Source organism: Chiloscyllium punctatum, chromosome 40 (genome assembly GCF_047496795.1).
Source record: "Chiloscyllium punctatum isolate Juve2018m chromosome 40, sChiPun1.3, whole genome shotgun sequence".
NCBI classification, from domain to species: Eukaryota; Metazoa; Chordata; class Chondrichthyes; order Orectolobiformes; family Hemiscylliidae; genus Chiloscyllium; species Chiloscyllium punctatum.
The window spans coordinates 45,472,670-45,498,625 of record NC_092778.1 but is presented as its reverse complement, the minus strand read 5'-3'; the positions used below and the strand labels follow the sequence as shown (position 1 = coordinate 45,498,625).

Below are 25,956 nucleotides of genomic sequence, written 5' to 3'. Positions count from 1 at the left end.
TCGCACATCACACACGAATACAAGAAATCCAAGTATGACCTCTGCAAAGCCATCAGGAATGCCAAAAGACAGTACCGGACCTGGTTAGAGGCCCATACCTACCAAACAAACTCTGGCTGCCTTTGGCAAGGCCTAAACATTACACCATACAAAATGAAGCATGGCAAGATAGCGGACATTCCCTCCATGACACACTCAATGCTTTCTATACTCGGTTCAAGCAGAATGCCATACCAGTGGCACAGTGACGCTTGCCCCCAACAGCCCTGGATACATCTGTCCCCTCGGTCACCGCTGCAGATGTCAGATCTTCCTGACAGTCAACCGAAGGAAAGCAACAGGTCCAGGTGGTGCTCCCGCTCAAGCAGTCAGATCCTGCCCGGACCAACTGGCAGAAGTATTTACCAACATCTTCAACCACTCCCTGCTACAAGCCATAGTTCACACCTGCTTTAAGAAGACCACAGTCATACCAGTACCTGACAAATAACATACAATGTCTCTTAACGACTACCACCCAGTGGCTCTGACCTCAATAAGCACTTCAAGATGCTGGTCACAGCCCACATGAACTCCAGTCTCCCAGATTGCCACAACCCCCTACAAATTGCCTACCAGCGCAACAGGCTCGCAGCAGATGCCATATCCTTAGAACTGCACTCATCCCTGTAGCATCTGGACAACAAGGACACCTACATCACACTCCTGATCACTGACCACAACTCCACCTTCAACAGTTATCCCTTCCAGACTGATCTTGAAACTCCATGATCTTGTTCTCAGCTCCATCCTCTTCAAATGGATCCTCAGCGTTCTGACCCACAGACCGCAGTGAAGATAGGTAACTGCACCCCCTCCACAATAACAGAACACTGCATTCTCTCCCCCCCCCCCCCCCCCCCCCCCCCCCCCAAGGATGTGTCCTCAGCCCCCTACTATACTACCTGTACACCCACAACCTTTTTGTCAAATTCCAAACAAACACCATCTGTAAGTTCGCTGACAACATCACTGTAGTAGGACAGATATCTAACAACGAGTCAAAATACAGAAGGGAGATAGAAGGCTTGAAGTGATGCAATGAGGACAACCTCTCTCTCAATGTTGGCAAAACTAAAAGAACTGATCAGTGACTTCAGAAAGAAAGGAGGAGAACACACCCCTCACCTACATCAATATAATGGAGGTTGAAACAGTGAGGGTATCAAGTTCCTAGAAGTGACGATAACTGACAACCTGTTCTCGTCTTCTCGTGTAGTTGCAATGGTCAATAAGGCATAACAACGATTCTTTTTCCTCAGGGGGCTCAGGAAAGTTGGCATGTCCATAAGGACACTGACCAACTTCTACAGATCACAACTGAAAGCATACTGTCTGGGTGCATGATGTCCTGGTATAGCAACTTTCTGCCCAGGATCGTAGGAAACTACACAGAGGGTGGTGTGCACAATCCAGGACATCACAGGAACCAGCCTTCCATCCATGGACTCCATTTACATGGCCTGCTGCTGCAGAAAGGCTCCCCATCAAAGATCCTTCACACCCCAGTAACGAGCTCCCTCAACTTCTTCCATCAGGCAGAAGACACTGAAGCCTGAACACATGTACCAGTAGGTTCAGGAACAGCTTCTTCCCAGCCATTATTACACTAATGAATGGACTGACTAGCCTCAAATAATGCTGATCTTGCTAATATTGATCTGTACAATGTTAACTGTACACCTCCGTCTAAAATCTTTTGTTCTGTGCATCCTATCTTACTATGAACTGCCTGTACTACTCATAAACAAAGGTTTTCACTGCACTCTGGGATACATGACAATAAATAAAATAAAATCAAACTACTTATCTGCAAACTTAGATACTTCATCCACGTCATTAATGCATATTGTAAGTAGCTGAGGTTACCAGGTCTGGTCCTTGTGGCACTCCACTATTCACTCTGCCAACATGAAAATGTCCCATTTATGCCACTATTTGTCTCCTGTCTGCTGACCAATCTTTCATCTATATTACCTTCTACTGCATATGCACTTATTTGTCTCTTAATCTTTTGTGTGGTACCTTACTGAAAACCTTTTGGAAATCATGTATACTACATCTGCTAGCTCCCCATTTCCCACCTAACTAGTTACATCCTCAAGAACTCTAATAAATATGTTCAATAAGATTTCTTTTCAGTAAAAGCATCCTGACATGCTCTAATCATATTATGCTTTTCCAAGTGTGGTTAAGCAACCCAGCCTCTTGTTTCAAAAGGTATGCGATTTCTTGGTACAAGAACCCCTTTTAAAAAGAAGACATGGATTTAAAGAACAAATGGACTTTTGTGAACATTCACAGCCATATATTTATAATTGTCCAATCATGCTCCTTTTTATGTTCTGGTAAACTCACACACCATTTACTCACAAAATTGAAATGAAACATGAAATTTAACTATTTTCTCAACTTCTATTTTAAATTTACAAGGAAAATATTATTTCAGCTTCCTCCAAATTGAAATTCAGAACTCCTATTAGAATGCACAATATTAGTTAAAATAGTAATGTATCTGGATAGCTGTTTCACCCACCAATTTTCACAGCTGTGCTTCATGAGCAAGGCGGAAACTCTAAACGCTTGTTAAAAGAATCTAGATAACGATGCCATTAAAGGAATAGTATAACAGCTGTGGATTCAGTTGCCACATTTTTATAGACAGGGCAGAAGGAACATATGCCCAGTCATAAAAATAAGTACAACTGAGAAGTGAATAATCTAATAGAACCCATTTACACTTTAGTTAAAAAAACCCTACCAAACGCAGAATTAAGAAGTGTCAACAGAACCACAAACTATCCTTTACAAACTCAGTTCATTGAACCCAACAGGTTGAAGCTTCTGGTGCTTTTTTTTATTAGATTAGATTCGCCACAGTATGGAAACAGGCCCTTTGGCCCAACAAGTCCATACTGACCCTCACCCTACCCTATATTTACCACTGACTAATGCACCTAACACTATGGGCAATTTAGCATGGTCAATTCACCTGACCTGCACATCTTTGAATTGTGGGAGGAAACTGGAATGTAATCTGCAATCATTACACTGTAATGTAATCTGTAATTTGGAGTACCCGGAGGAAACCCACACAGACACGGGGAGAATGTGCAAACTCCACACAGACAGTGGCCCAAGATGGGAATCAAACCCAGGTCCCTGGTGCTGTGAGGCAACAGTGCTAAACACTGAGCCACTGTGCTTTCGTGCAGCAAGCATTCAGGTATATGCTTATTTAGGTCCAATATTTGCTTTCTATCAATAGTTTGTCCCATGGACGATTTATCAAAAGAGACAGCTAGATAAGAATAGAATTCCGATTACACAACAGAACTGGCTCAAAGGTAGAGGGTGGTGGTGGAGGGTTGTTTTTCATACTGGAGGCCTGTGACCAGTGGAGTGCCACAAGGATCGGTGCTGGGCCCTCTACTTTTTGTCATTTACATAAATGATTTGGATGCGAGCATAAGAGGTACAGTTAGTAAGTTTGCAGATGACACCAAAATTGGAGGTGTAGTGGACAGCGAAGAGGGTTACCTCAGATTACAACAGGATCTGGACCAGATGGGCCAACGGGCTGAGAAGTGGCAGATGGAATTTAATTCAGACAAATGCGAGGTGCTGCTTTTTGGGAAAGCAAATCTTAGCAGGACTTATACACTTAATGGTAAGGTCCTAGGGAGTGTTGCTGAACAAATAAGATCTTGGAGTGCAGGTTCATAGCTCCTTGAAAGTGGAGTCGCAGGTAGATAGGATAGTGAAGAAGGTGTTTGGTATGCTTTCCTTTACTGGTCAGAGTATTGAGTACAGGAGTTGGGAGGTCATGTTGCGGCTCTACAGGATATTGGTTAGGCCATTGTTGGAATATTGCGTGCAATTCTGGTCTCCTTCCTATCGAAAAGATGTTGCAAAACTTGAAAAGGGTTCAGAAAAGATTTACAAGAGTGTTGCCAGGTTTGGAGGATCTGAGCTACAGGGAGAGGCTGAACAGGCTGGGGCTGTTTTCCCTGGAGCATTGGAGGCTGAGGGGGTGACCTTTTAGAAGTTTATAAAATTATGAGGGGCATGGATAGGATAAATAGGCAAAGTCTTTTCCCCTGGGTCGGGGAGTCCAGAACTAGAGGGCATAGGTTTAGGGTGAGAGGGGAAAGATATATAAGAGACGCAAGGGGCAACGTTTTCACGCAGAGGGTGGTACGTGAATGGAATGATCTGCCAGACGATGAGATGGAGGCTGGTACAATTGCAACATTTAAGAGGCATTTGGATGGGTATATGAATAGGAAGGATTTGGAGGGATATGGGCCAGGTGCTGGCATGTGGGACTAGATTGGGTTGGGATATCTGGTCAGCATGGACGGGTTGGACTGAAGGGTCTGTTTCCATGCTGTACATCTCTGTGACTCTATGACTCTAAAAGGTGACCTTTTGTTGACACCATTTCTCTTTCTACAGTTGCTGCCTGACCGGAGTTCTTCCAGCATTTTCTTTCTGGTCACAGTATATAAACTGCAATAAACATTGAATATCATAACCACCAATAACAAAAGAGGCTAGCTTAACAAATTTCACATGGGAATACAACATCTTAAAAACAACATTTTGTGGTACATTATACATTTAACTGAGGGGCACAACAGTATATGTTTCATATATGTTTGCCTTGATTTTCTGAGCTGCTGCAAGTTACACTTCAGATCAACGTGACAACAAACAGTCGTGTTTTAGGCATGCTTTCAAACAACTGCTGTAAGGATCTATGTTACAATTTATAACTGCTCAGAAATCAGAGTGGATTTATATTTCTTATAAAAATTGCATTGTCCAGTTAGTTTAAAAGGTTGGCCCCAATGTGTGTCTCCATTGCAGTGAAAAAGCCAGGCGAATACAGGAATCCTAAATCTCACTCCAGAACCCAGTACAGCTATATTTCTCATTGTTTTGGCAGGATTAGAGATGAATAGGATCATGCATGCGCAATTCCCAACAGCAGCTGGTCACTAGGATTGGCTGTATTTATAGGCGAGGCTACAGTAGGTGGAGCGTCACAGTTGTAAGTGCAATGGTAAAAGAGTTGAACATGATAGAAACAACCATGTTTATTGAGCTGAAGTTCATTCCCCCAAGTAGGATATCAGTAATCAGAGTAATAATTATTTCCATTAAATTTTAGTTGCAAGAGCCAAGAGAAAACAGCAGTCTATAAATTTCTTTGCACATCAGAGCTTCTGATGACTATTAAATAGCCTGGTTTCTATACAAGTGCACTTTGAAATTGTCTCACAATTAAACAGCTTTGTTTTCACTGAAACCAGGGAATGTCCTACTAAAGGAATTTACAAACTGATTACAAGCTGTATTTTCCCAGATCTCACAATTAGTTTAAAATTTAATGTTATGCTGGTATAATGTCATGGGCATAATTGTACAGGTGGATCACAACAGCCATTTTAACATTTGAGAACAGATATTCTGTTTTTGGACTTTAGCACTCCTGGAGTGTGGACAGTAGATCAGATAGGAGCAGGTCTGTTCTAAGTGCATTTCTTTTCAATAGCCAGGATTCCCCTTTGGAGAGCGGAGGTACCCCCGGAATACTTGGAGTAGGTTCAAAGGCTCTTTGGGATAGTGCGCTGCGAAGATTGCACATGTAAAGTGGCATCCTTTTCACGTTTGGTGAAGACACCCAAAGTAGAGTTTTTTTTAAATGCTAACTATTTCAGCATAGCTGTTCACAGAAAATCTTTATAGGATTTGTTCCGCATAACTGATTTGCCAAAATGTCATTTTCACAATTGGGTACCTATTGACAGACAGCTCCAACTTCTTGTTTTTTCCAAAATACATTAAACACTCAGATGAAATGATGGTTTATACAAGGGATTAACTAAAGAATTTCAAGTTATTTGGATTTTTTTTTAACTTAATAAGAGTGATTCTCAAAAGACTGCTAACTTTTATTTCTGCCATGATGCCTCCTGATTAATAGATAGTAAGTGTTTTGATGGGGTTTCTGAAATGGAATTGAAAAGACAAAAAGCCATTGGAATGATTGAGAGTATGAAGGGCTGTGGAAAATGGGTAGGCTGGCATAGGGAATGAGGCACCAAAACGTGGCATGGAGAGCGAGGGTTGAGAGCAGACAAAAGTCTTCAGTTTTATCTTTATTTTTAAACTTTGGACACAGGGCTGCAAACCAACGGCAGGCTTTGTCCAGCCTGTCTTGGGAACTAACAGCCTCAGCTTTTCATTTATTGTCATTTTAACTATATTTTGGGAGAGAAAGCAACGTGATTTCATTCAAATTTTGTTTGAACACTTTCTGCTCAGATTAAACTCAAGCCTCAGGGGAAAGAGTCAGCCAACTTGGTATATGCAATACCTCAATGCATAATTTAAATTCTGCCAGCATTACAAGGAGACCATATAAAGAAAAAAAAAGTGAACATGGGGATTCTGTTGTTTTTGAAATCTATATATAGAATATAGTTAAGCCTCAAGATCTTGAGCAGGAAACTGTGTGTGAATGCATATTTAGGACAGCTAAGGTTACCATGAGACATCTTTGTTTGAAAGTAAAATACTGAATTCTGTGAGGAAATGGGCTCCAACTAATACCTCAAGGAAAGCAACTGCAACCATATAAAACAAAAGAAAAGCTGGAAATATTTAGTAGGTGTCACTGAATCTATTGAGAGAAGTAGAGTTAACATTTCAGGTCAGTGACTCTTTGTCATGTTGGTGCATTCCACTAAGTGAAGTGTTTAAATGTGCCAAAGCATCTTTGAAAAGCCAAAGAGGAAGGAAAGTGTGCAAGAGGGTCAGATGAGCAAGCGAGTCAGATAAGTGGGCAAAGAAATAGCTTAGCTGGTGAGTGAGGTAGGTTGGGAGGGGATTAAATGTAAGTGATTTATTTGGGAGGGGGGGGCGGAGAAAGAGAAGGGATTCAGTTCTGTAGTTAACTAGGAGCTAGACTAGGTTTTAATCTGTCTAACATTTCCTGGGTAATTATTCAGGTAAGTACATTGGAACAGTCCAACATTTGAGATTTTAAATCAGAACTGGGACTTTTTTTTGGGAGAGTGCCTGGAAGCAGGGAAATTGTCATCAGAGGTTTATCGTTCCAAGCAATTCCCAGTCTGTCTGCATTTTGGGATTTCAGACAATGTCTTGAAGCACATTATCTAGGGCTCACCTGGTCTCCAACCATTGAGAGACTAGAAGATCAGGGCTACTATCTCAGGAGATAGACTGTGGGTTACATACACCCCAAGGATAGCAGCTGTTCAATAGGTATCACACCACCTTCTCAAGGAGAAGTTAGGGACGGACAATAAATGCAGCCTAGCCAGCCACACCACATCCTATGAATGAGTATATAAAATCATAAGGAGCATAGATAAGGTGAATAGCCAAAGTCTTTTCCCCAGGTTAGGGGAATCTAAAACTAGAGGGCACAGGTTTAAGTAGTACCGAAAAATTTAAAAGAGATCAGAGGGGCAACGCTTTCATGCGAAGGTTGGTGCACATATGGAATGAACTGCCAAAGGAAGTGATGGAGGCTAGTATAATTACAACATTTAAAAGACATCTGGATGGGTACATGAATAGGAATGGTTGAGAGAGATATGGGCCAAATGCTGGCAAAAATATCTGGTTGGCATGAATAAGTTGGACTGAAGGGTGTGTTTCCACGCTGTACAACTTTATGACTGAATTTCTCCAGCAATTTCTGTTTAGAAGTGTTTGTTTAAAATTTCCAGCATCTGCAGTTCTTTGATCAACCTTTTGGTGATCTGGTGTAATAGCTACTTAAACTAAAACAAAGAGGAACGTTTAGGTAATGACTTAAAGGAAAGCAAGATACAGGAGCAAAGAAGTGTAAGGAGAAAATGCAAATACTGAAGCCACAGCCACCTGGGGTGATAAATTTTAACTGAGAATGCAAAAGCAGCCAGATTTATCGGAATGCACTTATTTTGGGAGGGTTATAAAGCAGGAAAATTACACAGATATACAAGAGATGTAGAGATTTAAAAACCACACAAGCAGTTCTCTTAACCAAAACGCACTTATAAATGTCTTGAGATTTCTGCAGCTCATACAATATTGATATCTGTACATCAATTACCTCTTTGGGATGATGAACACAGAAATTGTTAGAAGCTGACCCTACACACTATTCTTCTCTCAGACAAGTCGATACACCTAAAGACGCCCCAGTATCTCAGCAGGAAACCATGAACTTTAATAATAGAAAAAGCCATATAAAAGAGAGGGACTATCCCACAGATAAATGACACCTAATGAAGCCAATCATGAAATAATAGAAGTGACATCTATACATAACCATCACCCTTAAGAAACGAATCAGAGACTGGTTACGCACCACCTAAACCAGAGATCTGATCGCAGGCTGCCTCAACTAGAGTTCAGGCATGCCATGGAGAGAGAGGATGGGCAGTGTCTCAAAAAAGTGTTCATTAATTGGCACTAACTCCCACAGCAAGGCACACAGTTAAGAAAGGTGAAGAACTGAAGACATTGAGGAGATGCCGAGAACAGAAGAACAAAGACAGAGCTGCAAACCCACAAGTCAACTGCATCCAAAGTTGAATTGGGATACAAGAACTACAGTGAGCTAGTAAAGCTGCCAAACTTTATAAATGTTTTGTTACTTTATAAAATGTTTCTCCAAGTTAAGGCACCATATTGGTTAAAGCACCAAAAGAAAGGAGAATAATATTTGAGTGTAAACGCTCAAAGTTCAACTTTTAAATATATCAAAAACTTACAGATGGAGTGATAGCTAGAGAATGGAGCAAGGAATAAAAATAATGGCTCCAGTTTTCCCAATGTTTAAACAGAGAGCCTTTCTGCTCTTGTACAAATGGATGTCAAATAAGAAATCTGATACTTTAGCAACAATGGAAGAATCAAGCAAACTGCTGGTGCTGTGTAGCTGGTTGTTGTATGAGCACATGTGAAAACTAACACTGTGCTTTCACTTATGTTCTTAGCTTCTAAATTTGCAGGTGTTTTTGGTCACTTCCAAGCTTGTATCATGTTGACATCAGCAAATTGACACATCAAACCAAATCCACTTCAACTCCCAAGCATTTTTAAATAACTCATTCATGGAATGTTGACATCACTCCAAAAGTCTGCATTTATTATTCATCCCCAACTATTTGGATTGTGTGGTGGGAAACTACTTCCTTGAACTCATGTATTCCCTCTGATGTAGGCATTTCCACCTTGCTGTTAGAAGGAAATCCCAGGATTTTGATCCAGTGATGAGAGAGAAATGGCAATATAGTTCTGAGCTAGGATTGTGTGACTCTTAGAGAGGAACTTGGAGGTAGGTTATGCTCCAATATGCCTATGTCATTCTCCAAGTAGTAGAGTTCAAAAGTTTGGAAGATGATGCTAAAGTTTTTGTCCTATAATTCAAAGCACTACAGGCCTATTAGGAAGTGTAGTGCCATGACAAGTGATAGCAAAATAAACTGAAGTGTGGGGTACAGTGATATATCTCCGCTGTGATTATATAAGAGTTTTAATTTCAACTGACTGAATTGGTCTGAAAGGTTCATAACCTGTTGGTGCTCTATCAATTATCAATTTACACTTAAGGCCAAGTTATTCACTCACCCATATGGCTCAGCAACATGCTACCAAGACATTTGGTCTCTACAGGCCTAACTGTTACAATAGAGAACCTCAGCATCTAACATGTTAAAGTCACAAATGTGATTTTGCTGCATGCACTGTTGCCCAGATTTTACAGGATGAACATTACAATATAAACAGAATGAATGTGGCACCATAGGAACTTGATAACAACATAGGACTGTTACTTACAACTATAAATTGGATCCTCCAATTACTAGCTATAAAATGAAACGGTACAGCTGAACTTCATATAAACACCTTTGATTCACTCTAAAACATTCCAACGTTACTACAAATATTAAATACAACTGATATACACCCATTGGACTAGATTCAACAATCAGAAAAGTACATTAACAGTGCTGCACCTTTACTGCTATTTCAGAGTTTTATAAAAGATGACTTAAAACAATTTCGTGCTACCAATTCTGTTTTTGTTGTGCACACCAATTCAGAAATAACAGATTTCTTTTTGCTCCCCTTCTCCCCTCCCACCCCCTACATTTCACGAGTATTGAGAAGATTTGTAGCTCAGGTTGAGGTTCTGGATGCAGGTTTGCTCACTGAGCTGGAAGGTTTGCTTTCAGATGTTTTGTCACATACTAGTAACATCTTCAGTGAGCCTCCAAATGAAGCACTGGTGGTGTAGCCCGCTTTCTATTTATATGTTTGAGTTTCGTTGGGTTGGTGATGTCATTTCCTGTGGTGAAATCCAACCAGATGGTTGAGGAACCGAATCACAGCCCTACTCAAAAAACTTCAGAAATCTGGACAAATAAATAAGACCGACTTCCAAAAAATGAAACCAGACGGATCCAACACACCTCGCTTCTATGGATTACCCAAAATTCACAAACCAGAAGCCTCACTCAGACCATGGTCTCACTGCCTGGAACACCAACTTACAGACTGGCCAAGGAGCTACATTAAAGACTAAAACTTAGTCAAAGACTCACACTACTTCATCCACTCCACCCAAGAATTCCTGAAAACCAAAGACACACAGATAGAAGTGGATGAAATAACGGTCTCCTTTGACGTAACAGCCCTGTTCACATCCATCAACATCACCTAGCCAAGGAAACACTGACTACATTATTAGAAGAACCAAAGACACATACACCATACACCACCAATTTCATCAGCAAGGACAGTATCGTCAAGCTAGTGGACCTATGCCTTACCACCCACTTCACCTTCAACAATAAAACCTATAGACAAACCAACGGAACACACATGGGATCTCTGATATCAGGGTCCTTAGTAGAGGCAGTAATGCAGAGACTAACAAATAGATCTGCCAACCATCCAACCCTACTTTGGGTCCGCTTTGTGGATAACACCTTTGTCATGACTAAACAAAACAAATTACAGGAAACCTTCAAGACCATCAATAATATCCTTATTGGCATAAAATTCACTGAAGAGGAGAAAAACAACACCAAACTGCCATTCCTAGATGTCGCAGTAGAACTAACAGCCAATGGGAAACTTCAAACCAGTGTCCACAGAAAAACAACACATACAGACCAAATATTTAACTACTGAAGCAATCATCCCAACACCCACAAACAAAGCTGCATCAGAACATTATTTCAATGAGCCACCACACACTGCAGCAGAGGAACTACACAGGAGGAGAGGAAAATCACCAATACAGTATCTTCAAACAGAATGGGTACCCAATGAACACAGCCCGCCAACTTCTGAGCGACAAACCCAAACAAGCAGACAAAACACGTCCAGAAACCCTAGCCACTCTCCCCTACATCAAAGGCATCTCAGAAATGACTGCCAGATTACTCAGATCCCTTGGCATCATGGTAGCCCATAAACCCACCAACACACTAAAATAGCAGCTAATGAACTTGAAAGACCCTATACAGGCAAGCAAAACTAATGTCACCTACAAAATACTGTGCAAGAACTGTGACAAACACAACATTGGACAAACAGGCAGAAAACCAGCCACCAGGATACATGAACATCAAATAGCCACAAAAATACATGACCCACTCTCACTAGTATCTTTACATACGGATGAGGAAGGACACCACTTCAACTGGGACAACACATCCATCTTTGGACATGCCAAACAGAGAATTCCTAGAAGCATGGCATTCCAACTGGAACTCTACCAACAAACACATTGACTTGGATCCCATTTTACCACTCCCGAGAAAAAGAACAGGAGATGACATCACCATAGGAAATGATGCCACCACATCATTTGGTGATGATGACATCACCAACCCTGGAAACTCAAACTTATAAATAGAAAGCAGGCTACACCACCAGTGCTTCATTTGGAGGCTCACTGAAGACTTTATCTAGTCTGGTGCCAAACCTTCCGAAAACAAATCTTCCAGCTCAGCAAGCAAACCTACATCCAGAACACCCAACATTTCCTAACTCTCACTACAGTAAAATCCCTGGGCTTCAGTATACAGCACGTAACAGCTAAAGGCAAGACTATTTTTGAGTCTTGATTTTGTGCTTTACTTGGTGCCCATTTATTTCTGGACAGCCAGCTGGAGAGAAATGGAATCATTGAATGACGATCAAGGATAAGAACACTGAATTTAACACTGAGCAGTGTTCCTTAAATACTAATTTCAATTTGAGGACAGCTAATAACATACTACTCCCAGCAGTAGTATGGCAAGTTACTTTGTTTTTAAAGAGCAGATTAAATTAAAGACACAGCAGGTTTCTACCATATTCTGGCGTAGTTGACATCAGTTCAAATAAAGCAGTACAACTTGTCCTTCACACCAACATATCATTTACTTCACTGTAAAATCCCATTCCTATGACTTTTGATCGTATCTTACTGTGTGAGTGAAATCACAAATCCACTGAAGCTTCTGTTTGCCAGAACACCCAGAATGCATACAGTAAGTGGTAACTTCAGATAGTATTTAACTGTTGCAAACAGTTGTTACAACTAAAAGAAAATTATTACTTAATTGACGAACTACATGAAATCAGAAACCATTAACAGGTGATCCCAAGATTGGACTTTGAATCCTGAAGACGACAACTTTTATTTATACAGCAACATTTAAGACAGTAAAACCTTCTGAAAGAGCATTAAATAAAAAACTTACACCAAGCAACATAAGGTGATGTTAGAAGAGATAACAAAACCTTAAATCAGACAGGAAGACTTTAAAAGACAACCTTGAGGAAAAAAAAAAGAGAAAAAATGAATTTTAAGTCTATCGAAGGGAGGAAAGACTTGAAAAGGGGAAAAAAAAGTTCTACAGTGTAGATTTTCAGGAAAAGCATGAGTCTTGGATCAATCACAGCAAGAATAAAAAGAGAAAAATAAAATGAGTCATTGAAAACAAAAATTTTATGAAGGCATGCATGAAAACATTCAGCACAACATAAATAGATTTGGGGCAGGACAGCATAACTGCAGAATATGCAGTGAAATTATTGCAGATATTGGACCTACCCGACCTCGGTCAGTTAATGAGCCAAACTTAGGAGGGGTCTGGTGATTCTGAAGAATATATGAAAGATTATTTAGAAATGTAAAAATTTAACTTTTTAAAAATAACAATTACAGGCAATTCTTATTTGAAACAAAAGCTCTGCTAGTCAATGCAATATTTGGCTTAGTTACAATTTCTCATATTAATTTGGATTATGATTTTTTTTTTGTTTAGCCAGCTAATATTCTTAAAATGTCATTTTTGTTTACAAATGAAGCTGGACAACAAACGTTAATTGATTTGGACGAGTTATTCTTTGAGTTCACATTGATTAGAAATTAAAAAAGCAATCAAACACAAATGCAAAAACAACTGATGAAGGTTTAGTAATTTTTTAAACATTATTATAATTTAGGATTAAGATGGGAAACTTTTATATCTCCCTTTTAAGATACAAAACCATAAAAACTGTTTGTCGTTAAGTTGGGTGGCTTCTGTGCTGGTTCTCATCTTTGAATGTTTACATACCTCAGTCTTTCACTAGACCAGATAACTATAAGTTTTACATAATCCCCCAGAGAACAATAAACACAACAGATGTGTGTGTATCAATACAACTTCCCTAACACAGTAACATACAGAACGTACAACAGAAGCCTATGCTGCAGAGACTGAACTGTGGTCTCGTCTACATCAGGGAGACCGAGCGCCAACTCGCAGAGCAGTTCAGGAAACACCTCTGGTCTGCACGCCCCAAACAATCCCACCACCATGTGGCCAACCACTTCAACGCCCCTTCACATTTCTCCACGGACATGCAAATCCTGGCCCTCTTGCTGCGAATCTACAGCACACAGTATTGGCAGACAGCAAAATAGCATTGACTGCCCAATGAACAGGATTATTTCAAGAGGACAGCATTAGTTTAGGTGTATGAGAATAATCAGTCATAATAAAACAATGTTTTGAAGGAAAAACAAATAAGCAATTTCCCCTTACAAATAACTTATTTCAGTCTTAAAAATGAGATCAAGAACTGTATGACAACATGGATTATTCATTTTGCTTGCAATTTGAGAAAAACAATCCAAAACCAATATTTGCATTTTATAGCAGCAGTAGGTTTTTTCCAATATTGTACTTCTTGAAGCAAAAAGGTAAACTTTCAGCAAACTTACCATTTGTTTATAGACAACCCATATTGATTTGCCCTTAACATCCCAAAATTCTTAAATCATTAACAGATTGATGCAGACACGTGGATTAAAACTCCACTGTGACAGAGGCAACAAAAGCATGCTTATGAAACTCCTTTGCTAGTAACAAAAAAGGTACTCATTCACCTTAAATGTATCAAGATCCATTCTTTAAAAAAGCAGCAAAGGTATTGCATACAGATGTATCTTAATATCCTCCATGCAATTTCTTGCTGAGGGTACTGTATGACTTAAATTCTAAGAAGAATGCCATCCTTTGAACAGAAAATCATTACTACCAGGCTAACCTGTAAATATCAGGCATAAGTCCTTCAGGAATGACATTCCTGATGAAGGGCTTATGCCCAAAACGTCAACTCTCCTGCTCCTCAGATGCTGCTCGACCTACTGTGCTTTTCCAGTGCCACACTTTTCAACACTGACTCTCCAGCATCTGCAATCCTCACTTTCTCCTATCCAAACTGCTGGGCATCAGGTACATTAAAAGAAATATTCTTTGACCTTTGCAATTTCAAGAAACAACAGTGACCATCTTAAGTGATAGATAGAATAAAATCCATGTTTATAAATAGCTATACTTGCACTTATTGTAGCAACTGTGTTTTAATATAAAAGCATTTGTAAATGTTAATTCAAAACTCTCATGATTGCAGAAATGCGGTTTAATATCATAAACATGTTTGTTATAACCATGCATATCATGAACTCGTCAAGGACAAAAGGAAAAAGGCAAAAGTGAGGAATCAGTAGCTCATACCTTAACATTGAAAGTCGATTTTCCAGGGGAGCTGGAGGTTTCACAAAATTTATTCTTCATGAAATTATGATTGCAGATCTTACTCGATTTATTAACATCATCATAATCCGTAATGGAGCAAATAAGGTACTGTTCATCATCGTCATCACTATCCTCTCTTGAATCTCTATTTCCATTGCCAACTCCTTCTATGGCAAAAATCAAATCCTCAGCCATGCCTGAAATGTTGATGTCTCCACCTTCAGAGTTTTATTTTACAGGATTCACCTGTAAACAGTAAACAGATTGTCTCATTATCTGTTTGCATTGGAACTAGTTTTGCTGAATTCCCGGGCTTTCATTTAAAAAAAAAACAAAACAACAGCAATATTATATTTAGTTTGCATTACCGACAGTTAATGTTAATTTTCAATTCTGGCTCTGTTGTAGGAAGTCACAAAATATGGACAGTTGCTCTTTTACCAACTACACAAGCATATTAAATTCATATCAGATCTATCTGTTGATATAACAAACCCCTCTTCTGTTTATTCCATTACTTTACCTCCCCTTTCATGCGGTTCTATATCCCAAGTTCCTGACAGCAGGGCAGGGCAATTCAGATTGTTAAACAGAGGGGAAAATTGTCGACTGAAACCAGTGATGTCAGCTGACAGCTGACACAAGCAGCAAATACGTGACCAAGAACATAAAGATGTACAACTAAAAATCGTTAAAGTACATTGAGAACTTTACAGATGCAGAAACATGAAATGTCCTAAATATACAGCAACTTCTGAAGCTTCTCATTACAGATTATAGCACTCAGCTGCTATAAGACCAACTAAAGATGTTATTTGAAGCCGCCTTCTCAATACTAAAATATTTCTACTAGGGCTGGGAATGATCAGACAGTAACATTATCGAGCACACTTAAGACTAAATTGAGCACCAACAAGCAGTGTATATGAGACTGGGTACACATATTAATATGCTTATCTTTAAGGCAGCTGCCCACAAATGCTGCAAATAAGCAATATTCAAGATTTTTCTGCAATTTTCCTATAGTGTGGTAATTAATGCATTTGTTGCTGTATAATCTAATTCTCAGAACATCAAGATTTATGCAAAAGACACTTATTATCAGAAGTATGTTCAAATCTTCACATTGAAACATAATTTCATTCATTGTCTCTATCACTCACCAACCGGGACAGACTCAATAATAAGCAGGTCAGAAGTCATACAACAGATTACAGATTACAATCTAACAGGTTTATTTGAAATCACAAGCTTTCAAAATGTTGCCCTTTCATCAAGTGATTGTGCAGAGAGATCGTACAAATGGTGAGTGGAGTTTCGAATGCTGTTCATCTCTATGACTCTATAAGTCTCTGCAGGTGATCAAAAGTGCCAAATGGTGTGAGTAAAGAGTCAACAGCTGAAGGGGATGAGCTTAATCCATTCAAATGAGGCAGAGAGAAAACTAGAAAAAGTTAAAATAAGGTGGTGCTGTAGACAAACCAAACGGCTGAAATAACATGATAGGTATGAGCCATATGACGAGTGTTTAACCAAAGTAACAAGTCATCAAAACTATATAAACTAATTCAGGTAGCACCTAAGAAAAGTGAAACACCTGCAGGAATCATTTAGAACTGCCGATACAATACTGTTAACCTGTACTTCAACTGTACTATTAAAATTCAAGCACCCCACTTAATCTTCTCATACATTCGGAAGTTTCTCAGCCAGATATTCAGCAGCCCCCTTCTCAGTGAAATTAACCAGTAATCACACTGTTCTCATGGGGTGTGCATGACACGTGACTTTCTCCGTGGGTTGGTGCGAGATCTCGTTACCGCCCACATCCAGGCTTGCCAGTTTTATATTTACACCTTCTCGTTTTATGCTACCGATGAGATAACCTGTTTATATCGACTCCAATCCCCACCCCTCCTGATAAATTTGGGTCTCCTGCCAACGTCTTTTCTCCACAAAATATACTTCTGCATAAGCACTAATGAAAAGTAACTTCAGCAAAAAAAATGAAGAAAATTTTAAACTTAAAAATACAAGTGGCAATGCTATTCTTGATTTTAAAGCAGTCGCACTATTGCAATCTTCAACGCCAAGCCAAATATTTCACTACTTCCGATTTTTACATTAAATGTCCCTTGCTACAATGATAGATTGTCCTCCGCAAATAAACAGCTATGGTCATTTTATTTCCACGACCCATTCCTTTTCTGCATAGCACACAAATGAAACCCGAAGTTGTTCACGCGTTATACTCTAAGCAACTCCCAGAGGCAATTGAGCAACATTTGCAAGCTACAAATTAATACAAAAGCAACCGACAACGTGGCAAGAGGCTGAACAGTGACAGCCACTTACTGTACGACTTAGTGTGAGACCCAACATATGGTAGCAAAAATAAGAGGTTGAGCAGTTTCATAGATCCCACGCAGCTGAATTCTTATAGCTAATGAGGCCAGGCAACGCTTGCTGTGTTCTTCCAGCCTCCTTCCCGTCTTCTTTGGATTCCAGCATCTCCGGGCTTTTTTGTCTCTACAGTTAAGGAGGGGCTACATGCAGGCTGACTCGGAGAAGGGTAAAGGCGTGGAAGAGACTTCCCTAAATATCACCTCCCCTCTCAGTCGGTTACTGACCCGCCCAGTATCAGTGTTTGCTATTTACATGTGCGCTCGCTTCACTGCACGTACACAGCTCAGTATAGCACAAACCGTTCCCACAGCCAGTTTGTGCCTGACAGGGGACAGACAGAACCGAGCGAGAACAGCAGTGTTGTTGATCTGCATTTAAATCAACAGCCTGTGCGAGAAGGTCCTGAACGCTTACTACTCCAAGAGACAAACGCTTTCAAGCAGCAATAGATTAATGCAACTTGCTGGAATTAAAATTTATCTTAAAACTTCGCACACTTTTCCGCATTTTCACACAATTCTATATGCACTAGGATTGCAAATCATCAAAATTTAAAACGAAACCCAACAAAAACCTGGCCTGAGCATTTCCATGAAACCAAGTCTTTCCCACATCAAATTGCGATTTTAAGTTAATTAACGCACTTGCTTTATTTTTAAGAAATACAAACATTTAAACTCAGTATCTTATAAAATAATTAACTCCGATCCTGACTGCCCTCTCAGGTATCCGCCACAAATCCGTCCCATTGCACCCCAGAGCTGGGAACGCTCTTTAAATTCCTGCCCAATCAATCATTCAGTTTCGCTGAAACGGATAATATTTGAATAAATATAGCTTTTTGGGGATCTTGCTGTTTTCCTATACAGTGACTACAATTCAAAAATGCTTAATTAGCTGTAAAGTGCTCTGAGGAATTCAGAGGTGCTGAAAACCACTGTATAAATACAAGTATCTCTTTACTGTTACTTGTCAGTGCACTCCAATTTCCCATACAGGATTGTGGTATTATATTAGGGGAGAAAGTGAGGACTGCAGATGCTGGAGATCAGAGCTGAAAATGTGTTGCTGAAAAAGCGCAGCAGGTCAGGCAGCATCCAAGGAGCAGGAGAATTGACATTTTGGGCATGAGCCCCTCTTCAGGAATGAGGAAAGTGTGCTAAGCAGGCTAAGATAAAAGGTAGGGAGGAGCGTTGGAAATGCGATAGGTGGAAGGGGGTGAGGGTGGGGGTGAGGGTGGGGGTGAGGGTGGGGGTGAGGGTGGGGGTGAGGGTGGGGGTGAGGGTGGGGGTGAGGGTGGGGGTGGGGGTGGGGGTGGGGGTGGGGGTGGGGGTGGGGGTGAGGGTGAGGGTGGGGGTGGGGGTGAGGGTGGGGGTGAGGGTGAGGGTGGGGGTGTCAGGAAGAAGATTGCAGGTTAGGAAGGCAGTGCTGAGTTTGAGGGTTGGGACTGAGACAAGGTGGGGGAGGGGAAATGAGGAAACTGGAGAAATCTGAGTTCATCCCTTGTGGTTGGAGGGTTCCTAGGCAGAAGATGAGGCGTTCTTCCTCCAGCCTTCGTGTTGCTATGGTCTGGCGATGGAGGAGTCCAAGGACCTGCATGTCCTTGGTGGAGTGGGAGGGGGAGTTGAAGTGTTGAGCCACGGGGTGGTTGGGTTGGTTGGTCCAGGTGTCCCAAAGGTGTTCTCTGAAACGTTTCGCAAGTAGGCGGCCTGTCTTAAGGGGAGAGGTGTGGGCGCAAGTTTTGCATTTCTTGCGGTTGTAGGGGAATATGCCGGGAGTGGAGGTTGGGTTGGTGGGGGGTGTGGACCTGACGAGGGGGTCACGGAGGGAGTGGTCTTTTCAGAACGCTGACAGGGGAGGGGAGGGAAATATATCCCTGGTGGTGGGGTCTGTTTGGAGGTGGCGGAAATGACGACGGATGATACGATGTTTATGGAGGGTGGTAGGGTGGTAGGTGAGGGTTCTGTCCTGGTGGTGATTGGAGGGGCGGGGCTCAAGGGCAGAGGAGCGGGAAGTGGAGGAGATGCGGTGGAGGGCATCGTCGATCACGTCTGGGGGGAAATTGCGGTCTTTGAAGAAGGAGGCCATCTGGGTTGTACAGTATTGGAACTGGTCCTCCTGGGAGCAGATGAGGCAGAGACGAAGGAATTGGGAATATGGGATGGCGTTTTTACAGGGGGCAGGGTGGGAGGAGGTGTAGTCTAGGTAGCTATGGTTTATTGTAAATGTCCATGTTGATTTGGTCGCCCGAGATAGAAATGGAAAGGCCTAAGAAGGGGAGGGAGGAGTCTGTGGTATTATATTACACAAGCAGCGTGGCTTTTATGAAGAACCACATTTCTGAATCTTAAGTCTCAGAAAAAACTGACTCCTTTTTCAATCGAATCCACTATTACTGCTGAATGTGCCTTTATCTATTCATCCCCTTTCTCAAAACCTTCCACAATTGCATCCCTCCTTTGCTCCATCAACCTTTGCAATCTCTGCATTGTTCCAATTGTACTGTCCTAATTGCCCTGCCATTGGCAGATGCGCACCCTATCCTCCTTAAATCATTCTCTCCTTAAACATCTCCACATCTGTCCACCTTTGCCACTCTCATGAAAGCCTATCTCTGACAAATCTGTCTTAATGTCTGTTCATGTGGCTTGCTGTTAAAATTTGATATAGAACTATGAAGTACAGTGGGATGTTTAACCACTATATAAATGCAAATTGTTGTTACTTGTGAGTATCACCATTTCTCTTAAGAAAAATCCGTTATACATAGGGAAAAATCTTTGAGAATAAATCACTCTACATTCAAAGCCAAACATCCCTGCTTTAGACAACTTCTATAACTTAACTTTTCATCCAAGTAATAAATTTGAAGTTTGGAAATGTCTATTTATTTAGCTGCATTTACTGTTCTTAATGATCTAGGCATAAGGGAGAAAACCACAGGATGAGACAAGCAGTTCAAATGTCACAGCTGCACATAATGCTCAGATAATACACAAGCCAGAACCTGGGCCTTTTTGAAGTGTATAGATGAAACATTAATGTTTTTAAAACTGCAATAATTGTTGCTAAACTACCACTCAAAAAAAACAAAAAAAGGCTTTAAGCTTAACTTGCTTTGTGAACGAAATTCGAAACATCAATAAAAAGAGCAACAGCATATGTAACACTGATATGCAGGATTTCCCGTTTCTATTGTGCCAGTTCTGTCTACACAGCCAAATTCAACAAACTGATTTAAAAACAGAAAATATGATATACTAACTGAATTCTGTGATTCTGTGATAAGGGAGAAACAGAGTTAATATTTCAGTTCAGTACATTCATCAGATTTGAAACATCAACTCCTTTTTTCCCTCCAGAGATGCTGCCTCCCCTGCTGAGTATGTCCAGCATTTTCAGTTTTTATTTCAGATTCCCAACATCTGCAGTAATTTACTTTTGTCAAGAAAATTATGCACATAATTACATCACAGAAACAGACTATTTTGTCAAACTTGTCTATCCCATTTTATTATCCACACAAGTCAGTTCCATAATTACTCAAACTGAAGTGTCGTACAACTTACAAGTGCCGTGGCTGCACAGATCTCAGGAAGTCTTCAACAAGCAGTTCACAATGATCAGAAGTTAACATGAGGAAATTGGGAAGATGAAGCAACTCTGAGAACATAACCAGAAATCCACATTCTGTGTTCCATCTGCGCAAATAGGCTCCTGAAGGATAAAAGTACAATAACCCAGTTATGTGCTGAAGCTAATATTCACTAATTAAAATGTCACCTACTTTAAATATCATCTCTGTTTCTCTCCACAGATGTTGCCTGATATCGTGGGTATTTCCAGCTTTTTTTTATTTCTCTCCATGGAGGTTTGCTTCAATTATCCTGGTTGTCAGTAACTCAGATTGGAAAACACCTTCAATACTCAAAATGTGAACACCACACCCAGAAGACTGAGAACAGTTCTAGTCCCCTTAACTAAGGGAAATTATATTGGAGTTAAAGGCTGTTCAGTAAAGGTACGCTAGGATGATCCTGGATATGAAGGATGTTTCTCATAAGGAATACAGGTCCATAATTCTCTGATAGTAGCAACACAAGTGGATAAGGTGGTCAAGAAGGCACATAGCATGCTTGCCTTCATTGTTCAGGGCATAGTTCTGTTCACCACACTACCAGAAGGAAAGGGTACAGAAAAGGTTTACCAGGATGTTGTCTGGTTTGGAGGGCATCAGCTATTAGGAGAGATCTGACAAACTCAGTTTGTTTTCACTTGAACATCAGAGGCTGAGGGATAATCTGATGGAAGTTTACAAAATTATGACAGGCATGGATAGAATGGATAGTCAAATTCCTTTTCTCCAGGGTAGAAATGTCAATTACTAAGAGACATAGGTTTAAGGTAAAAGGGGGCAAATTTAAAGGAGATGAGAGAGGCGGATGTTTTACACAGAAGGTGGTAAGTGCCTTGAATGTGCTGCCAGAGGAGGTGGCAGAGCAGATACAATAGCAACTTTTAAGAGGCATCTTGACAAATACATGAATAGTTAGGGAGTAAAGGAATACAGACCACACAGAGACAAAAAGTTTCAGTTTAGAAAGGAATCATGTGTCGGGGCAGACTTGGTGGGTCTGTTTCTATCTTATACTGTTCTTTGTTTTATTTTACCTTATGAATCTTATAAAAATAAAGAACTGCAGATGCTGGAAACCTGAAACAAAAACAGAAGTGTTGGAAAAGCTCTGCAGGTCTGGTAGCGTCTGTAGAGAGAATTATAAAATTGACATTTAAATCCCAGTGACCCTTCCAGTTTTGACAAAATGTCACTGGGCTCAAAACATTAACTCTGTTTTTCTCGCTATAGATGCTGCCTGACCTGCTGAATTTCTCCAGCACTTTGATTTCATTTAAGATTGGTATAGAGGTCCCGATCAGTGTTCCCTCTAATTTTTTTTTAAACAGCTGCATGAGCTACCAAATTGTGTGTGTGTGTGTGGCAGAAATTTCTGGAATTGGATCAGAGTTGCCAGGCAGTTTAGAGAGAACATAAATCTTGATGACCCAGACACAGAAGTTGTTTACCTTTGTGGGATAACCTAGAACCAGAGACTTAATCTCAGAATAAGGGGTCGCCCAGATCGGACAAAAGATGAGAAGGCATTTCTCCCCTCAAAGAGTAATGAAAATGTGGAATTCTTTACCACAAATAGCTGTAGAAGCTGGGTCATTAAGTATATTCAAGGCTGCGATGGTCTCATTCTTAATCAGTCAGGGAATCTAATATTATAGTAAAAGGCAGGCAAGTGAAGTTGAGAACGACTAGTTCAGCCATGATTTCATTAATGATGAACTGGATTTGATAGGCCAAATACCCTACTTCTGCTGCTACATCTTAAGTTTTATTCCTTATTGTATTCTAAAGTCATATTTTAATTCCAAGAATTAATCCAACTAAAGGACCAATCTCCTATTGTGAAGAGCTACAAGGTACTTCTGGATCCACCACCTTCACAAATTAACGATCTATAAGCATAATCCGGTTCGCACAATGGTTGCTGAGATGATTCCTATCTTCATACTGTCCTATAGTCTGACAACTTTCAAGATCTTTGTTCACCTCCAGTTCTGGCCTAACATGTCCTTGGTTTTCATCACTCCATTAATGGTTGTGCCTTCATCTGCCTCAGCTTAAGTTCTAGAGTTCCCTACTTAAAAATGCTCTTTAAAGGAAGTCAGTGGCCTAGTGGTAATGTGATTATGCAGAAATCCAGACTAATGCCCTCAGGACACAAGTTTGAACCCAACCATGGTGAAATTTAAACTTGGTTAATAAATCTGGAATGAAAAGCTATCCTAATGACAACTATTAAACCATTGTCAATTGTAAAAAAAAAAATCTGGTTTGAATGTCCTCCTTTCAGAAAAGAAAATCTGCCAGCCTTATCTGGCCTGGCCTACATGACTGACAACAATGTGATTGATTCTTAAATGCTCTTCTTGCCATGAGCCAGTCAGTTGTTCCAAACAAAGGAATGAAACTGGCAGACTACCAAGCATTGAACTCAATGCCAGCAACAACAATGGTGAATCCAACCATGCAAAGTCCTTCTTAAATAACGCTATCATCTTTTGCTATAAATTGTGTCCTCTGATCCTACTCCACTTGAAAACCAAGGACCTGATGAAGAAGCAGCACTCCAAAAGCTTGTATTTCCAAATAAACTTATTGGACTATGAACTGGTGTGATTTTTAACTTTTTCCACCCAGTCCAACACTGGCACCTCCACATCATGGCTTCCTTAAATGAATCAGATTCACCATGAGAAACTACTTTTTTACACAGCGAGTTATGTAGAATATGCCACCTGAAAGGGTGTTTGGAAGAAATAAATACAATAATAATTTTCCAAAGGTAATTGCACATATACTTAAAGGAAAAGACTTTGCTGAGCTATGGGAAAATAGAGGGGAGTGCAATTACTTATACAGCTCTTTCTAAAAGGTGATACAGATACATTGGACCAAATTGACTGCTTCTGTGCATCACCATTTTGTAATTCTATGATTATTCCAAGGATCATCTTTGACTGAATCCAATGTGGAAGCCTAATTTGAAAAGAAAATAATTTTCCTTTAATTCTCAGTGTTTCATTTCTTATTTTTATCTCTTATATTAAGCTTGAATAAGCTTAAGGTTTATATCTTTACTAAACTATATGAAAGTTTAGGCTGTCAACCTTTGAGTGACAAAGGTGTAGCACTCCAAAAGCTTGCGATTTTGATTAAACCTGTTGAACTATAACCTTGCATTGTGTGCCTTCTGACCTTGGACACCCCAGTCCAACACTGACACCTCCACACCTTTGAGTGAAGTTCTTCCTGACATTTGCCTTGAACTTTCCTTTCATAGTGTGTTCGGGTATTGACCCTTCTTTCCGGCATATTGTACTTTTTCTTTGCATGCCTAATCCTCAGTTCTAGGTTATGATGACAATAATCCTGGATAAGGAAGGGCATTTTAGTCCATGATGAAGTGGCTTTGCTGATGGCACCCCTACCCGCAAGACACAAAATTATGGATTCAAGAACCCTTCAGGCCTTAAGACCAAACAAAATGCAAGTTGACACCCCAAAGTATTATTTATGGAGTGCAGGTACCCTCATTCAGATAAAATATTGGCCTGAGACCATTCCTCACCTCCCCAAGCATGCCCCTACTGCTAACTCTGTCTATCCCCACTACTCCTACCCCTCCACCATATGCTCTTACTCCTCCATTGCCTGTTGTCCCTTTACCTTTCCCTCTCCCTTCTCCTCCTGTAGCAGGGGAAGCGCCCAAATCATAGTTTGGGGCCCAAGCCTCTCACCTGGGGACCGCCGGTGGAATGTTCTGGAACCGCTTCCGGGACCGAAAACACCCCGACAGTGAGGCAGCAGCCCGAACCAACCGGCAGTCAGCGGAGGGAGATGAGACGGTGAGGTCCTGCTCCCGAGCTTGGGCCGCAGGCGACTGCCGCTCCTCCCGCCTGTCGGAACCGGAGCCAAACACTCACGCGAGACAGTGCGGCTACGCGGACACTGGGAAATACCGGCTGGGAAGCGCCTATTGCACTGCGGTAGCGTGGCCGAGTGGTCTAAGGCGCTGGATTTAGGCTCCAGTCATTTCGATGGCGTGGGTTCGAATCCCACCGCTGCCAGTAATTTTTTTAAAATCAAATTAAATTATTTTATTTAGTAATACAGCTTGAAGATTGCATATTCAACTGGTTACTTAGATCATACCCAAAGGCAATTTAACAGAAATTATAGTATTATTGCAGTAACACATAACCCATCAAGCCCACGTCAGCTCTCTGCTAGAGCAATCGGTTGTCCCAATTCCCCACCTCCCCTACAGACCAGCAATTTATTTCCCTTCGATTCTTATCCATGTGCCTTAAAAAGCCAGGATTGAACCTGTCTCCACCACCTTTTCAGCCAGAGCATTATTAGACTCAGACATTTACAGCACAGAAGGATCCAGTTGGCCCTCTGTCCACGTTGTCCAATAAAAGTCTGACTACACTAATCTAATTTTCCAACTCTTGGCGTTGAACCCTGGAGGCAATGGGAACACAAGTGAAATACTGCTTAAATGTAATAGGAGTTTCAGACTCAATACCCCGTGTGGAATGGTGCGTTCCAGACTCCCACTATCATCTGCGTTTTCCTCGGGTTATCTTTGACTGTAGAGTTTTCAGTAATGTCTCACTGAGCCAAATGACCTCCTTCTGTGATATAGTCATTCGATAAACAGCTTAAATTTATATAGTGACCTGCTCTCAGATGCTTCAAAGGAATGATAATGAAACAAAAAAAAGTGATACCAAACCATGGAAGGAGATGCTAAGA

General features: G+C 40.7%; 1 protein-coding gene and 1 non-coding gene across 5 annotated transcripts in view; one reads left to right on the top strand and one right to left on the bottom strand.

Moving 5' to 3' along the window:
• The window catches only part of eef2k (eukaryotic elongation factor 2 kinase), a 66,520-nt gene extending 41,420 nt beyond the window's left edge, over positions 1 to 25,100 (bottom strand). Inside the window, exons 1-4 of one of the 4 annotated variants that reach the window (XM_072559771.1) lie at positions 24,933 to 25,100; positions 21,131 to 21,278; positions 15,135 to 15,401; positions 13,181 to 13,228 (exon numbers count right to left, since the gene is read on the bottom strand). In XM_072559771.1, coding sequence (XP_072415872.1) covers positions 13,181 to 13,228; positions 15,135 to 15,350 — 264 coding nt within the window. In that variant the 5' untranslated portion in view covers positions 15,351 to 15,401; positions 21,131 to 21,278; positions 24,933 to 25,100. Of the gene's footprint in view, positions 1 to 13,180; positions 13,229 to 15,134; positions 15,402 to 17,510; positions 17,734 to 21,130; positions 21,279 to 24,932 lie in introns of those variants that run through there. The other 3 variants (XM_072559774.1, XM_072559773.1, XM_072559772.1) reach the window with 3 other exon arrangements.
• Positions 25,101 to 25,180: 80 nt separating this feature from the next.
• Positions 25,181 to 25,262, top strand: trnal-uag (transfer RNA leucine (anticodon UAG)). The gene has a single exon. It is a non-coding gene; the product is annotated as a tRNA-Leu (tRNA).
• Positions 25,263 to 25,956: the final 694 nt, after the last annotated feature.